This window comes from Diaphorina citri, unplaced genomic scaffold, assembly GCF_000475195.1.
Source record: "Diaphorina citri unplaced genomic scaffold, Diaci psyllid genome assembly version 1.1 scaffold499, whole genome shotgun sequence".
Lineage (NCBI taxonomy): Eukaryota > Metazoa > Arthropoda > Insecta > Hemiptera > Psyllidae > Diaphorina > Diaphorina citri.
The window spans coordinates 83064-98414 of NW_007377934.1; the positions used below are offsets into that span (position 1 = coordinate 83064).

Consider the following 15351-nt stretch of genomic DNA (forward strand, 5'->3'; position numbering starts at 1 on the left):
TCCATCAATAGTCCATTGACTCATCACTTGGGGGAACAAAATTGATTGACTGATACTATTTTACTTAGGTTATTTGTTATTTTAAACACTGGATACTTACAAGGGTGTAAACACTAAGTGTTTAAAATAACCAAAGTAAAATATTATTTACAAAGGATGTCAAAATTAAATGAATTCATTAATATTGATTGACCTTGTCTGTTGGGGTAAACGGACTTTAAGGCGCAATGCAAACTAGTGAATTTTTTAAAAATAGTGAAGAAGTATACGTTTGTCATTTCAACCTACCTAGTCAAGATGGACCTTCACAAAGTTACAGAATCTTCAATCTATCATAGTGAATCGAGTTTCGTTAAACGTTTTTTCATGAAACCCACTTACATAAGGTTAACACAGAGTAGCGCACACTGGTGAAACCGAGTTTCACGAAACGCGATTCATTTGTGTGCATTGCGCATTAATCCTATTCAAGCTGGATGAACAAGGTATGCCATATGTATACTTTATTTTATTCTAGTAAGGAAACAATAACCAACGCAAACTCTTACCTGGGATCGGTGCCAATTGGAGCTACTACACCGCTGTGTCACACCCATACAGAAACAACTGATGCAACCACGGGGGTTAAAACCGGACAAATGGAAAGCGTTCTCCTTACATTGGTTGCAATGAAGACCAGTGGTGAGATCCTGAAAGTTACAGTTGATGTTATCGAAACATTTTAAACATCAATTTTATTCAAGTTTTTGTACGACTTGACGTCGCGTCGTAAGATAGAAAATCATTAGGCTGGTCTCACACTGCACGCGTAGATATAGTCAAAGAATAAATGAATTTCCCATAAAGTGGATGTAAACCCATACATTTTTTGACCCACTGCAAAGAAAAAAAAATCCAGACTGGCTGATTTCACACTTACCATGATTTCACAGAGGAGAGCAGAAAAGAAAGAGAAGAATATGTATTAGTTCTAAGCAGAATTCTTATGTCAATAAAGCACTAAAAGTTATTATTAAGATAGATACATAATGGATAGGTAATAAATTGGTGTGTTATCTAAATTAGATTACAAACCAACTGACCTATTAGTACGAGTAATATAGACTTCATAACTTACTTTACATTTGCATCGCCCGTTTTCATCCGGCATGGTAGAAAGAGAACCTTCAGCATCACACACTGGAAAGCAGAAGAAAATCATAAATTCAGATTTTTGCAAAAATATTCAAGTTTTTTTTATATATAATAATAATATTCCTTTTAAGTTGTTCCCAAACTTTCGAAATCACTTACAAATCTCTGTTGACTGAGCATCCTGAAAAAGACTTACCTGGACTGGAAGGTCTACAGTAGTCTCCTGCAGAGATCGGGTTGCCCACGTATCCTGGAGTACAGGATTCACATCTCCGTCCCTTGTATCCTGGAGGACATTCGCACGTAGGTTGGTTGTCAAAATCTAGCCGGCATTTCCTTGTGAACCTTGAAGAGGGGGGAAAAAAGGGTTGTGTATTTAAGCTCTGACTTCGACTCCCAAAGAAGTATTTAATGGGTGCCTGATGCTATTTTGTAAGTACAAGTCTACAAATACCACAATTTTATTCGTATTATTTATTAGTTTTTCCCTTACTGTCGAACTCTACCTCTCTTTTCCATGTTCAATTAATATTATTTAATCAATTTTCAAATGCTAATTCCTGTTGAATACTCACTGATTCGAAGGTGTTGTCAGAGGACAAGGGCATTCCTGACAAGGTATATTACGGCTCGGATCACCATAGGTTCCTACAGGACATCCGATATCATCCCTTCTGCATTGACCCAACCAGGGTCCTTGCGTTTTGCGAATGAAGCCGGGAGCGCATTCCTGTTAAATAGGGAATGATTGAAAATGTAAATTTTGATGAATTTACGAGAATAGTGGATTAAAAAAATCCCAAAAAATTGTGGTTCTTTTGATTCGGACGTTAGTGGTTAAAATCAAATAACGATTGGAAGTGTTACTATGGTACGACCTGGATGGCCAACCAAGGGAACCCAAAAAATGACTTCCAGCCAAGGGCCATCACCCCCTCCCTCGACACCCCAGTCGCTACAACAACAACAACAACAACAACCAATAAAGTTGGAATTTTATCACATTAGTCTTACCTCACAAGAAAGTCCTGTATAACCAGCAGGACAGCGGCATTCCTCAACACTGACAGCCTTTCCTTGGCCTGAATCCTGAGGATGGGCAGATTCCATCCTGATGTCAGTGATGAAAGTTTCACCCTCCGAGCCGTCCGTGTACAAAGTCCTGGGGGAAGAAATTTACAAAGTTGTAATTTAGTTCTAGTTTCTATCAAAGAAAATGAATAATTTATCACAAGTTTCGCATTACCTCAAGACACATTTATTGAGAACGGAATAGTTAGAAATTCTCCGTCTCGACCGGGATTCGAACCCAACACGTTCAGGTTGATAGACAGTGCTCTTAAAGACCCAGCCACAGAGATGACTCTCAGAACAATATCAATACTGCTCGAGTAATATTTTCTAGTGGTGTTTTAAAAGTGTATACCTGTATACTGGCCCAGTATGTAAAATTCTAATATTCTTATTTATTTATTAATTAACTTTATTTATATTATCGGCTAAGACTAATATTAAGTCCCATTATATCAACAGTTTAAAAGGCCAAAAACAAGTAAATCATAGATGAGTTAGGATTCCCCTGCTACTGACAGCCACACTTACTTGATGAGAATATCCTCTACGTTAGCCAGGACCATCATAATTTCTTCTCTCGTAGCGGGAGATAGAGGTTGGTTTGAGCCAGGACCTCTGGGCTCGCGCAGTTTAAACCAATATCCTGGAACCAGTTTGGCGTTGACTTCGAAGTCCGTATTCTGTCTCAAACTGTCCTCAGGCACTCGGTAAATCAGAGTGTAGCCATTGCCCTGCGGAAAAGAGAGATTAGTTAAAACCTGGTGATGGCAAAAGCCAAAGACGAGATGGTCCAAAAGAATAAACCTTGTTTATCCTGCCCCAAAAGGACTGTAAAGTCCCCTTACCCCGACAGTCTAAACAGGGTCTCGCATATTAATTTGATCGCACAATGTTGCCACACGCACAATAGCTAAAACCAGTTGGCCTCAAAGGATCACTCTAAAGCTGATTGAGCGGCCGACGACAAATGCCGACCCCATCTGAACATGGGAAAAGGCGAAGAATAAGAAGGATACAAATTATTGTGAATTTAGTTTTAAAGCTTTCTTTAAAGTTCAAGTTCCAACTATTTATTGACATTCAAGAAGATAAGCAGACAATAATAAAATGCAAGAAATAAGTCCATTTTAATGATGACTTCCGCCGACATTGACATGAGAAATGTCGACATTTGACATTAGTATTAGTTTCAATTCCCTTTTTCAAAAACGTCATCATTTCCCACGTAAATACTCACATCGATAATGATTTCTGGGGTTTTGAGTTCCCGATCTCCGGCTGTGTAGCGTACGGTATATTTGATGTGTCCTCCGTATGATTTCAGTTGATTTCCATGGTAGGTATCAGGGAAAGCGAAGTAGGGATAGATTTCCTGACGGACGTCCGGCTCCAAACCACTCGAGGTGATCTGAAAAGATAGAATTGTGTTATAGTATTTTTTACCGTCTAGGCGTGATTTTTTCCGACCTCACTCAGGCTGGGTGAGGTAATTGTGAGGAGGCGGGTAGCTTGCCACCGAATTGTATGAAAAAAATCCCTTCACTAAAGATTTCAACAGATACGTTAAACCTCTTGAAAAAAAAAAGATTGTTTTTTTTTGTAGGAGTAGAGCCATTTTATCGGTTTGTATTTGTTATTGAATAGAATACGTACACCTTGTTTATCCTGCTGGGATAGGACTGGAAAATCCTTTTACGCCCGCAGTTATTCTGCATTTTGTTAAAATTTCATCAACAATTTCTTGACTAGAAATAAGCTTGTGTGCGATTTCATGCTGGTTATTGTTTAGAATATTTATAATACATATGTTTAGAACCTTCCAATAACAGCTAAAAAGCTTCGAAATAAATCGTCAAATTTGTTTGCATTGAAGAACCCAGCAATTCCGACAGGCTGACATGCAGGCAAGGCGAGAATTTCAAAGCCACTAGATTCAAACTCTAGTGATCCTTTGCAAATTATTTACAACAAAACCGAAAACACATCGGCAAATGAGTTTGTAAACTAACCTATGTCTTTAGATTAGTACTGGTAAATTTAATTTTTTAACTTCCCCATTTCTAACTAATCGATTTAAGGCATACTGCAGCACAAAATTTCTATGTACAGAGGTCCTTAAGCACTGTTAGATGAATTCATAAAATTGAATTAAAATATATATATATAAAAAAAATAATGATAAAAAATCTAGAATTAAAAGTGAGGCAAAATCTCAAGACAAAACCAAGACATGGAATTCAACTAATACTAGTGGACAACCTTATTTGTCTGAGGCCACAAAACGTACGACTTGAGACAGCCTATACTTGTGACGATTACTCTGTGGCCCTAAAATTAAAATAGGTAATATACATGAAAATAAAATAATAATATCACTATGGAAATGGAAAATGGGTCAAAATTGATACTGTAGGATTGAGCCTTAAAGTTCAAACTCTGAATTGGGTCGATTTTAGAGAAGGGGCTTTTAATCAGGAGCAACCGAAGAAAGACAGCAATTACTCGTATAATTTAGGATACCTATATTTTTGATTTAAAACATTGAACGTAATAAAATATGACTAATACGAGTACAGTGTATGTATTTTAAAATTGGTTTTAATTGACCGTTTTTTGTTAAGTTCTTAAGGTGTGCTCAAACAGAGTCGATCGACGAGGTGAATCTATGTTGTCGAAGCAGTGTGGAGTGGACGGCTCAGTCGACATCGATCGACGGTCGGCCGACTATGTGTGGACACACCTTTATGAAAACAAGTATGAAGCTTCATTAGCCTAGGATTTGGTTTACCTTGAAGCTGTTGCGTCCCAGGGCTCTAAGGTAAGGCTGGAATGCGGATTGCTGGTCGCGTCGCACGTTGAAGTCATTGTTCTCACTCAGATATACATTCACTAGTCGGAATGGTGTGAGGGGATATGGCAGCTGAAGGGGAACAGACATTTATTTTATTTATTTATTTATTTATTTATTACACTCTAAGCAACAAGGCAGGGCCGGATTACCCATAAGGCAGAATGGCAGACTGCCACGGGCCCCGCGCTTTTGGGGGCCCCGCGCTTTGAGGACTTAATCTTGTGAGAGAACTGTAACATCTAAGGTGAGAGAATTGTAACAGCTAAGGTGAGAGAACTGTAACAGCTAAGGTGAGAGAACTGTAACAGCTAAGGTGAGAGAACTGTAACAGCTAAGGTGAGAGAACTGTAACAGCTAAGGTGAGAGAATTGTAACAGCTAAGGTGAGAGAACTGTAACAGCTAAGAAAGAAGGAAGACAGGATAAGGAAGATCCAGCCGCTCCGAGAACGAACCTTATGTGTTCAGGATAAATTTCGCCCTGGGCCGGAATCGATAAAGGATACCAGTAGGTACTTTCCAAAAGAAAGTTCTAAGACAGAAAGCACCTACCTTGGACCAATATTGGTTCATTATTTTAACCGTCAAACATTTTAGAAACCCAACAAATATTTAAGAAGGTAACTACGTAGGTATGTACCTAACCTAGGCTCCTAGGTAGGTACATGTTAACAGTATAAATAGATTTACGTTTTTGTTTGTTCTTGTCACCTGCCTTAAATGAAGATGTTCCTAATATATTTGTTCAAGAGAGTTCACACATAATTAGATGGTTACACCAAATAGGTACTTAGTGCCTACCTTCATACTTACCTAGTTCCTGCTACCTACCTAATACATATTATATTAAAACGAACTCATTATTCTAAATAGGAATAGGTAGCTAGGACCCATTAAAAAGTAACGTAACTCATTCAGTTTAGTCTGAGTATGTTCAGGAAGTCCAAGTACCATTTCACTTGCTAATTGGTATCACCTATGAACAGAGGCAGCTAGGTACTCGATAGTCAGTACTTGTAGGTTAGTGCTCATTATGTTGTGAAGATTATGGAAATCTAGTTATAATAGGTAGGTATAACTACTTGGTATATTAAGTACCTACTGATGTACTTACTTATCACCTACGCATACACTTGTGACAATTTGACAACCTAAAAAGATTGGTTTTACCTAAGTATTTAAATTTGAATAGGTAGCTGATTTAAGAATCACGAAAGCTGGTAAACCGAAACCACAACACAATATTTATGAAAATTGGAGTAAATAAAATAATAAATATTATTATACATATGTATTATCATTTCAATATGAAATTTAAAATAAATAACAAGTACCTACCTATAAGGTTAGGTAGGTAGGTAATAATTGTGGGTATTGCCCGGGCAATCTGTCATCAATAAATAATTAAAATAATAACTAATTTCAAGTTTAACATCTTCATCGCAAAGTGTATTACCCGATCGAACAACGTATCTTCCAGACGGTCGAAATTTTGAATTTTCCCGCCATTCCCACCTCACTCAGTGGCGCCATCTTGTCTTCTCTCATAGCGTGAGTTATGCAAGGGGTTGCCCGGCACGTACAAGTTTTTGAACGCTATCTGGGGGAGATACTCGGTACCATCGTTATGATGCTCTATCTCATTGCCGTCAGCATCCACCTGTCGAAAAAATAAATGCGGGATTGATGGGCTAAAAAAGAGGAACTGAAAAATGGATGAGGCTATTAGAGGACAAAACAGATGTGGAAGTTAAAGTTTGTCTAGTTACTTTACAGTTGAAAGAAGTCAATGGACAACGACTGGAACTCATGGAAACACTAGCTAAGAGCTGGGAGCAGGGCCGCATCCAGGATTTTATGGAGGAGGGGGCCGGGTCCTCTTGCCCCCCTCCTCTAAATACGGGCCTGGCTGGGAGCTTACATCGAGATTATCATCCCTCAGTGTGGCCATAAGATCGGACGATCAGAGAAATAAAGGACAAAAAAGTTAAATCGAAAAGTTCCAATAGGTTTGATGGAGGGATCTGTAACCAAAGAGAGGAGAAGGACAAGAGATAGGAAAAAGTCAGTCGTTCCGAGAACGAACCTTATCTGTTTAGGACAAAGTTTGCCCAAGGCGGGAATCCGACCCTCGACCTAGCACTTACAAGGCAGACGCACTACCCTTCAAGCTAACTATAACTCGGCTGGCAAACTTCTACGTTTGACAGATGAAGTGTGCGTGATGTGTTCCAATCCACTCAACCCAGGATAAAGTTCGCCTCGGGCAGGAATTTAACCAACCAACTAACGCTTCTAAGGCGGGAACCTTCCAAGATACCTAAACAAGCTGAAAATGTTGAAATTCAGCTTTTACTCAATACTCACCGTTATGATAGCGTTCTTATGCTCGTTGTAATATTTGTAGGCGCTGGAGGCCGCAGGGTGATTGTTACGCTCGCCGCTGCATTTACAGTTGCATACCGGGGCCGTTAGTGCGGCCGGTAGGTCCGTCTGGTATTTAGCCTCGATTTGACGACCTTTGGGGAAAGAAAATGAAATCAAAGTTAGTGGTATATTTTATGGACTTATACCTATTCGGTCGAGCCAAGGTTGGTAAACGGATGAATGACCATTTGGTTAAAGTCGCCTGTTGCTGGCTTTTCCTGACCCCATCACTCAGGCTGGGTGAGTTTAATGTGTGAGGCAGAGGGGGCGAGTAGCCTGTATCGAAATTAAAGGTTGACCTCTGTTACAAAAACCAAAGTTAGCAGTTATATAGAATACACAGTGATATGAAACCTCTGAGGCCGAGTTTAAATCAGTCAAATCTAGCTTGGTCAGACAGCTAGGAACGTGTGTAGTGGGAAAAGCTTCCAACTTCAGTCTTCAGACTATCTGACAGACCAACGTATCTGTCCCACAGTTGGAGCCTGATCGACCGACTTATCAAATAAATAGTAATAATAACAATAGTGCTTATTTATATTGCTAGCATAGGACTAAAGAGTCCCTTTACTCCAGCAGTAGGCTACTACTATTATTGTGGTCAAATTCTCAAATTATTTTGAGGATAAAATTCCATACCTCGGCTGGGGGGGCTAATCCGGCCCTGCAACAAGGCCATGTGTGAGAACAGAAATCAAACCAATGAAAATCTAATCAAGAATTATTTGTGGTAAAGCAGAGTGCCTCTTTTGTGGGTAAAGCAGAGTGCCTCTTATTTTGTGGGTAAAGCAGAGTGCCTCTTATCACAACATCTGCCTTCCGGGATCCATGAAGTAAAATAGTACCAAAGAAAGCCACGTTCGGGGATTACTTTACAACAGAAATGTGAAAGCTCCCAGCTTTCGCGGTTGGATGGGTATTACATGAGGTTCGCAGATGGCACTCCTGAGGTCTCGGATTCAATCCCGACTGAGACAATTTTTTTACTTTCTATTTTCTTGGAATTTCGGGTTTCAGACAGTCTTTTGAGGACATGAAGGACATCGATCAGTTATTAACCATGTAAAGCTGTACTACACTGTAAAGTTTACAGTAAGAGCAAAAGAATTGTTCTTTTCCTGGATTTGCTTTAAATGTACTTACAATGTAGACGTACAAATTGGCAGGATAGCAGTCAGCGGCCACTCCAAAACCGAAACAATTCAGGCAATCCTTCTGCGAGGTGGCGAATTCACCGAAAGTACCCGGTTTGCATTGGTAACTTGGAGGCATCACACGGTTTACGACGAGAATGGTATCCGGAGTGGCAAATACCGGAGGTCCTCGGACGTTGATGGCTTCACAACTGTAAGCACCTTGGTCAGATTCCTGGAAATGACGGAAAAATTGAACTATAGGTTCTGAAATTTTTGGAATTTCATAATTAATTTCCTATTTCAGAAATTTCTGGAGTATAGAAGGTTCTGAAAAGCTAGGAATTTCATACTTATTTTCCTATTTCAGAAATTTCTGGAAATTTAGAGGAAGTACAAGTGTTTTATTTAGACTGCCAGCTCAGAACAAGTATAACAAGATGTAACATCATGCTGGAACGTGGGAATCTCCTCGAACTCTAGAGAGAGGCCTGGAAAATTATCTAGAAAGTGGGCACATTTCTGGAAGAAATGTGATAAAAGTCAATTTCTACGTAAAAACTTTTCAAAACAACTTTCATTCTCAAATTAATGAAGACGAAATTCTATGCCTCGGTTGGGTCCAGGCGATCATCTCAACCGTCAGATTACTCTACTCTCCAGAATTTGTTATTTCTCTGGAGATTCAGAATACTCGTACAAGTAATAATAATAGTGCTTATTTATACTGCTCGCATAGGACTGAAAAGTCCCTTTACTCCAGCAGTAGGCTACTACTATTATTGTGGTCAAATTCTCAAATTATTTTGAGGATAAAATTCCATACCTCGGCTGGGATTGAACCCACGCCCTCCTGTTTACCAGGCGAGCGTCTTGGCCACTACACCACCGAGGTACCACAATAAAGATCCTTACCCAGACCTCCTCCTTTCTTCATGCTAAAGCTGATCAACAATGACAGCAGAGACAGCAACATAGCCTTGAGCGTTATCATCTTGATGAACATAAGTCCTGCCAAAGTCATAGCTAGTGCCACAGAACAAGCTAGACCTATGCCACCGTCACCCTTTTTCTTCTTCTTACCACGACCTGGAGAACAAAATAATCGGACCAATAACACAGATGAAAAAGAAAAATTAGGTAGGAAGTCAAGTCAAAATCATGAGAAATTTCCATGAAAAACAAGTTAGGAAAATACCTACAGAAAAATTAATGCCTCATAGACCAACCTAAATGCGAAATTTTAATTGAAAACCTAGATATAATATTTTTACTCCTGATTTTTTAATGCTTTTTCCGTAAACATTGCGTATTGCATAGTTGAAATAATATTCGGGCTTTCATCTAAAGATTCAACCTAAGAGAATAAAAAAATAAAATAAAAAGTTTTTGCTTACACCATTTTCTACAGACCCTTATTCTGCATTCCCCCTAGATATTTCATGAATGGAAAAATTCTTACTAAGTAAACACCTATTTATAATGTTCGTCCTGATATACCTAGGTAAGTATTTTGATGATGTCTTACCTTCAACGGAAACGAAATTATTCAACACCCCTTCCTTTCCACTTTCCACACTGGTGTTTGCAAACTCCATGTTGATCTGGTGACTTTGTATAGCTCGCATGAAGTTGTCTATCAAATGTTCATCCAGCTCATCATCACTAATATTTCTCGCATTTAGTACAGATCCATCATCCAGGACCTTAGATTTCTTGATGAGATTGACTTGAAAGTTATCCAGGTTGAATAGGGTTGTATTGGTTTTGACTTTGTCGTTGTAATATTTGAGAGAGTTGATTACGTTTATTTTTATTTGCTTGATTGGATCGGAAAGGAATTTCCAGTTTGTGTTTGGATTTGGCAGATGTTCTGATTGTTCTTTTGACGTATTTGTTGGAGCTTTGTTTACTTGATTACTTCCCTCACTCAGAGTCTCATTTAGATCCATGTTATTTCTTCCATGGATATACTCTTCCAGGAAATTCTTTTCAAATTGTCCGTTATGTTTGAGCTTTGTCTTGTCTATGGTTGGAACTAGAGGTGGTATCTTCTGGAAACGATTGTGTCCATACTTTTCACTACTCTTGTCGCTGGGATTTCAATGATTTGCTGCATGCGGCCGAGCAGTTGGAATGTGAAGCTCAAGGCATCGGGAGGCTGCCAAGAATTGAAAGAAGTTTGAGGCAACTCTCAGAAGCTTCTAATGAGCTATGGTCCAAGGTGACTACCACTGGTGCTCAAGATATTCAAGCGTAAGTTCATTTTAATAAGTAGGAATAAGGCTGTGTTCAAATCAATCATGTTGAAAAAGTATTCTAAAAAGAAGGGTTTGTTAGATTTACTCTTACTTACCTGTTTTTCAGATGTGTAAATGTATTTCTTTCGTGAATGTCAGCATCAAATTTCAAGTTATTCCAGAAATGAGTCAACTGTGAACAAAGCCTCTCCACCATATTCTCTCTTTGAACTTTTTTTTTTCTTCTTAGTTAACTCATGCTCCTTTTTGTTTTCAGAAATTTATTGCTTGGATCAAAAGGTGTTGATCTCCCTCAGTTGTCTCAAAAGCTTGACTCTTTGAGTACAAGGAAAACGTTTGAGCCCCTGGAACCCATTCCAGACAATGATATCCAGAATTTTCTGAAGAATGAAACAGAAAATGCTGTGCTCTCCTTGATAGAAAACACTCATAGATTTGTAAGTCAATTTTCATTTTATTGTCATGACGTTTTTCTAGTCATTTAACATTAATGAATTTTTTTGGATCATTTGGGTAAGATTTGTGACAAATTGAGAGCTGCTAAGCCTGCTACCAATGACCTAATAGAGTTTGTATAATTCACAATGTCAGTAAAAAAATATTTGGATTTCAAGATCTGCCCAAAAGTATATCAAGTTCAACATTTACATAATTCTAATTTGTGATTCCTCTCAACAGACATTCAAACAGCTAGAACACAACTGCCAAAAAGAAATGTTCTATTCATGGGAAAACGAAAAGAGGAAATTATTGAACTCATTCATGGGGCATTCAATTTCAGTGGTGGAGCTGCCAGTGTCTCATGAGGTAATGTATTAGGTATTACATCTCCCCAACCCCTCTGATATTTTTAGTTTAGTATCTAAGTACCTACCTATAAAGATGGTAAAAGTTGTTGGTTTATTGCAAATGTTAGAAGTTCCTTAGGGTTACAAATTACTTTCTATTTTTCCTACAATGGATACCTACCTAAAGTGTCATTTTAAGTTTGCACAATGGAGGAGTTGCAAATGGGTAAAAATTATGAATAAATGGTCGATTCCTATGTAAAAAGTTGGGAAAAATCCAAATCTGAGGTGCAATAAATTATCTAAACATTTGAAAGTTAGAGATCTAGTACGAATCTTATTGTTACGCATGCTACACTCTTGTACACCTTTTTGCGGGACGGCGCTCAAACTTGGCCTAGCACACAGCTTTACCCTTTACATTGATACATGTTGGAGCGGAATAAAACCACAGGATTTGGCAAGCTCTAACAATCATCCCATGCTACAGAGAAACTGGTTCTCGAACTCTCTGGACAGATTCAATAAAATATGGTCAGATACTGAACTGGAAATTGGAGATTCCTTTCAATTCCACTGGAGAGTCTGGAGATGTGTTCCCGAACCTGCCTTCGAAGCTCATTCAAAAACAGAAGCAGAAAAAACCAAATCGCTCAAAAGGTGGAAAAAAAAGAGTACCTATATAAAATAAACCTTGAAAACTCAAAAATAAGCGCTGAAGAACCTCCCTCTATAATAATGTACCCTCTATAATAATGTAAACATATCTTATAATAATGTTCTTGGAACTATCATGATTTGTGTTTTCTTTTACTACAGCGCGCAGCGTAAGACTAGAAGGCCTGCTACGCCAAAAGTTCAATATTGCGCACCAGAATTACATATTATAGGAACCTTAGTGATAGTTATCTTTCTATCTTCTATCATTCTATTATATTTATCTCTCTCCATTATAAATAGTCCATTAGTCCATAGATCCTTAACCAAACTTAATATGCCGCCAAATTAAGTTCCAAAATCTAGCCTCGCGCCTTGGCAATTGAAATTTTTCTACGGTAACTTTTGTCATAACTTTGGACGTAAGTTGCCATGGCAACAAAAACAAGGAACTGTCCACTCAACACTTGGTTGTGTGTTTCTAGTTTTGTTAATTCGTTTCTTTTCAAATTTATGATGATTCTCGGAGGACAACTTATGCAAATCAGCTTGGTGATTTTTGGTGAAAAAAGTGAGAGAGAAAGTTTTGACACTTTTAGACCTCTGCTTGTCCTTCCTACGAGATAAGCGAAAGCGAATAGGTACATATTGGCAACTAGGTGTTACCCGCCTGGGTGGTTTAATGGTAGATTGCCTGATAAACGGGTGGGCGTGGGTTCAATCCTGATCGAGGCATGATTTTTTTTTTTTTTTTTTTTTTTTTTGTCTGTCTAAACATCCCTTTACCCCAGCAGTAAATAAGATGAGTATGTTTGTTGACACATCTCTGTATAAGTTGTTTGTTGTTTGTGTGTTAGATTGATGTCTAAATGGTTTACCATATCAGGAAACAAACAAAAGTTGAAAGTGGATATTTTTATACTGATTCTCGTATTTCTCGTTCTTTTACTGATTCCAAACCAAATTGCCTTATTCATTCCATCAGGCTGTTTACTATTAAGCTCAGACCAGCCGGACAGTCTAAATAAAGCACTTATAGCACTACTCATAGCAGGTTGCCTCATTACCTTGTTCATCAGCGACAGCTTCAGGCAACATTGCCTCTTCATTGATCAACTTTCTATTTTTTTCATTATTATTTTCAGTATGGTCAGTAAACCAAATGATTTTGTTAGAGGCTAGAAAATGTAACAGGTTCATGAGTGGTTGTAGTTATGGATGTTTATCGTCACTTTTAACAACTTTTTTTTTTTTCAAGCCGTACTGATCTAGGTTTGCAATCCAAAAGGTTTTGGTTTCGTGACTAACTGATGGCATTTTGTCAAACCCATCTTCAATACATTATCTTGTAACCATTGTTTTATTCTTTGAAGATTTATACTTTGAAGATTTAATATATATACTTTGAAGATTTAAGATTTATACTTGGTTATACCATTCTCACCTTGGTTATATTCGTATCTACTTACTATTGGAGTCATTGGCACACCTGTCAGATGCAGAATTGCAGACATATCACAGCAAGATAGTGATGGGCCGAGTGAATGATTTTACTCGAGTGGACTCGAGTTTGACTTCACTCGAGTCCACTCGATTATTATTTTGTTCCATCCATTTAGTTGAGTTTCAAGCAGAGTTTCTGGAGGATATTCGAGGGCAGACTACCTACGAGGTGGAAATAAATGGGATTTATACACTTCCTGGTGCATTTTGTATAACGGGACTTTGCTCTCCAGAAGAACTAATTGCTAATTGCATGATGTTGGTAATAATAATAGTGCTTATTTATACTGCTCTAATAGGACCGAAAAGTCCTTTTACTCCAGCAGTAGGCTACTACTATTATTGTGGTCAAATTCTCAAAATATATTGAGGATAAAATTCCATACCTCGGCTGGATTGAACCCACGCCCTCCTGTTTACCAGGCGAGCGCCTTGACCACTATACCACCGAGGCAGGTTTGGGTATGGTTTACCACGCCCTCCTGTTTACCAGGCGAGCGCCTTGACCACTACACCACCGAGGCAGGTATAGAAGTATAACTATAGGTACATAGACGTATAACTTATCTCTTCTTCCTTCTTCTTTTTCTTCTTTTCTATAATCCACCAATCAGAAATTTGTCAATTTCTACACTGTCAAATTTTGGTTTGGCGGGGCGGAGCGCTACCGCTGTTCTTCCATACCCATTGAATACAATGATGGTTTTTTGAACTTTTTCGTTTGCCAGCTCTGGAAATTTTATGACACGGTGTGTTAGTTTATTATCCGGACGAGTGACCGTCCGTCGGGGAAAAAGGTGAGCTTGCATACCTACAGCCAGATGTGTCACAGGATCTTACTCGCTGAAATAGTAGTAATAGTATTAGTGCTTATTTATACTGCTCGCATAGAACTGAAAAGTCCCTTTACTCCAGCAGTAGGCTACCACTATTATTGTGGTCAAATTCTCAAATTATATTGAGGATAAAATTCCATACCTCGGCTGGGATTGAAGATTGAACCCACGCCCTCCTGTTTACCAGGCGAGCGCCTTGACCACTACACCACCGATATATGTGCATCGATATTCACTGATTCCTTGTTATATTTTATTAAGTGGAAATGGGGGAAAAAAGAAGTCTGACAGAGGGATCTGTAACAGGGATCTGTAACAGAAGAAGTCTGGGATCTGTAACAGGGGAAATCGAGGAGAAGAGGACAGGTTAGGAGAAAACCAGCCTCTCCAATAGCGAACCCTATCCAATAGGGGCGGGAACCGAATCAGCGATAATTGACATTTTATCATTAGCCATTCAAAAAAAAATTAACCACCCTGTATAAATAAAATTTAAAACCGTGGAACACCCTGTATAAATAACAGAGGTGCACCGAAGTAACAGAGGTGAATTCAATAACTCCACAGCTTCCCGGATTACGAATTCAATGTTCTACCTTCAATGTTCTACCATTCAAAAAATTTAACCACCCTGTATAAATAAAATTTAAAACCGTGGAACACCCTGTATAAATAAAATTTAAACTTTT

At 38.5% G+C, this 15351-nt stretch overlaps 2 protein-coding genes across 2 annotated transcripts in view; one reads left to right on the plus strand and one right to left on the minus strand.

Annotated features, from left to right (window-relative positions):
• Positions 1-10569, minus strand: part of LOC103509453 (basement membrane-specific heparan sulfate proteoglycan core protein) — a gene marked incomplete at its 3' end in the record, with an annotated part of 41546 nt that extends 30977 nt beyond the window's left edge. Inside the window, 11 exon segments of the mRNA XM_026823778.1 lie at positions 549-689; positions 1118-1179; positions 1331-1479; positions 1710-1864; positions 2149-2296; positions 2737-2939; positions 3446-3616; positions 4997-5128; positions 8628-8884; positions 9533-9706; positions 10146-10569. Of these exon segments, the coding sequence (XP_026679579.1) occupies positions 549-689; positions 1118-1179; positions 1331-1479; positions 1710-1864; positions 2149-2296; positions 2737-2939; positions 3446-3616; positions 4997-5128; positions 8628-8884; positions 9533-9706; positions 10146-10569 (2016 nt within the window).
• Positions 10570-10581: 12 nt separating this feature from the next.
• On the plus strand, positions 10582-11712 carry LOC103509454 (nuclear pore complex protein Nup93-1). Its single transcript, XM_026823779.1, has 4 exons — positions 10582-10620; positions 10662-10873; positions 11135-11315; positions 11557-11712. Exons 1-4 carry the CDS (start codon positions 10582-10584, stop codon positions 11695-11697), a joined length of 573 nt encoding a protein of 190 aa, XP_026679580.1. The 3' UTR covers positions 11698-11712.
• The last annotated feature ends 3639 nt before the right edge of the window (positions 11713-15351 follow it).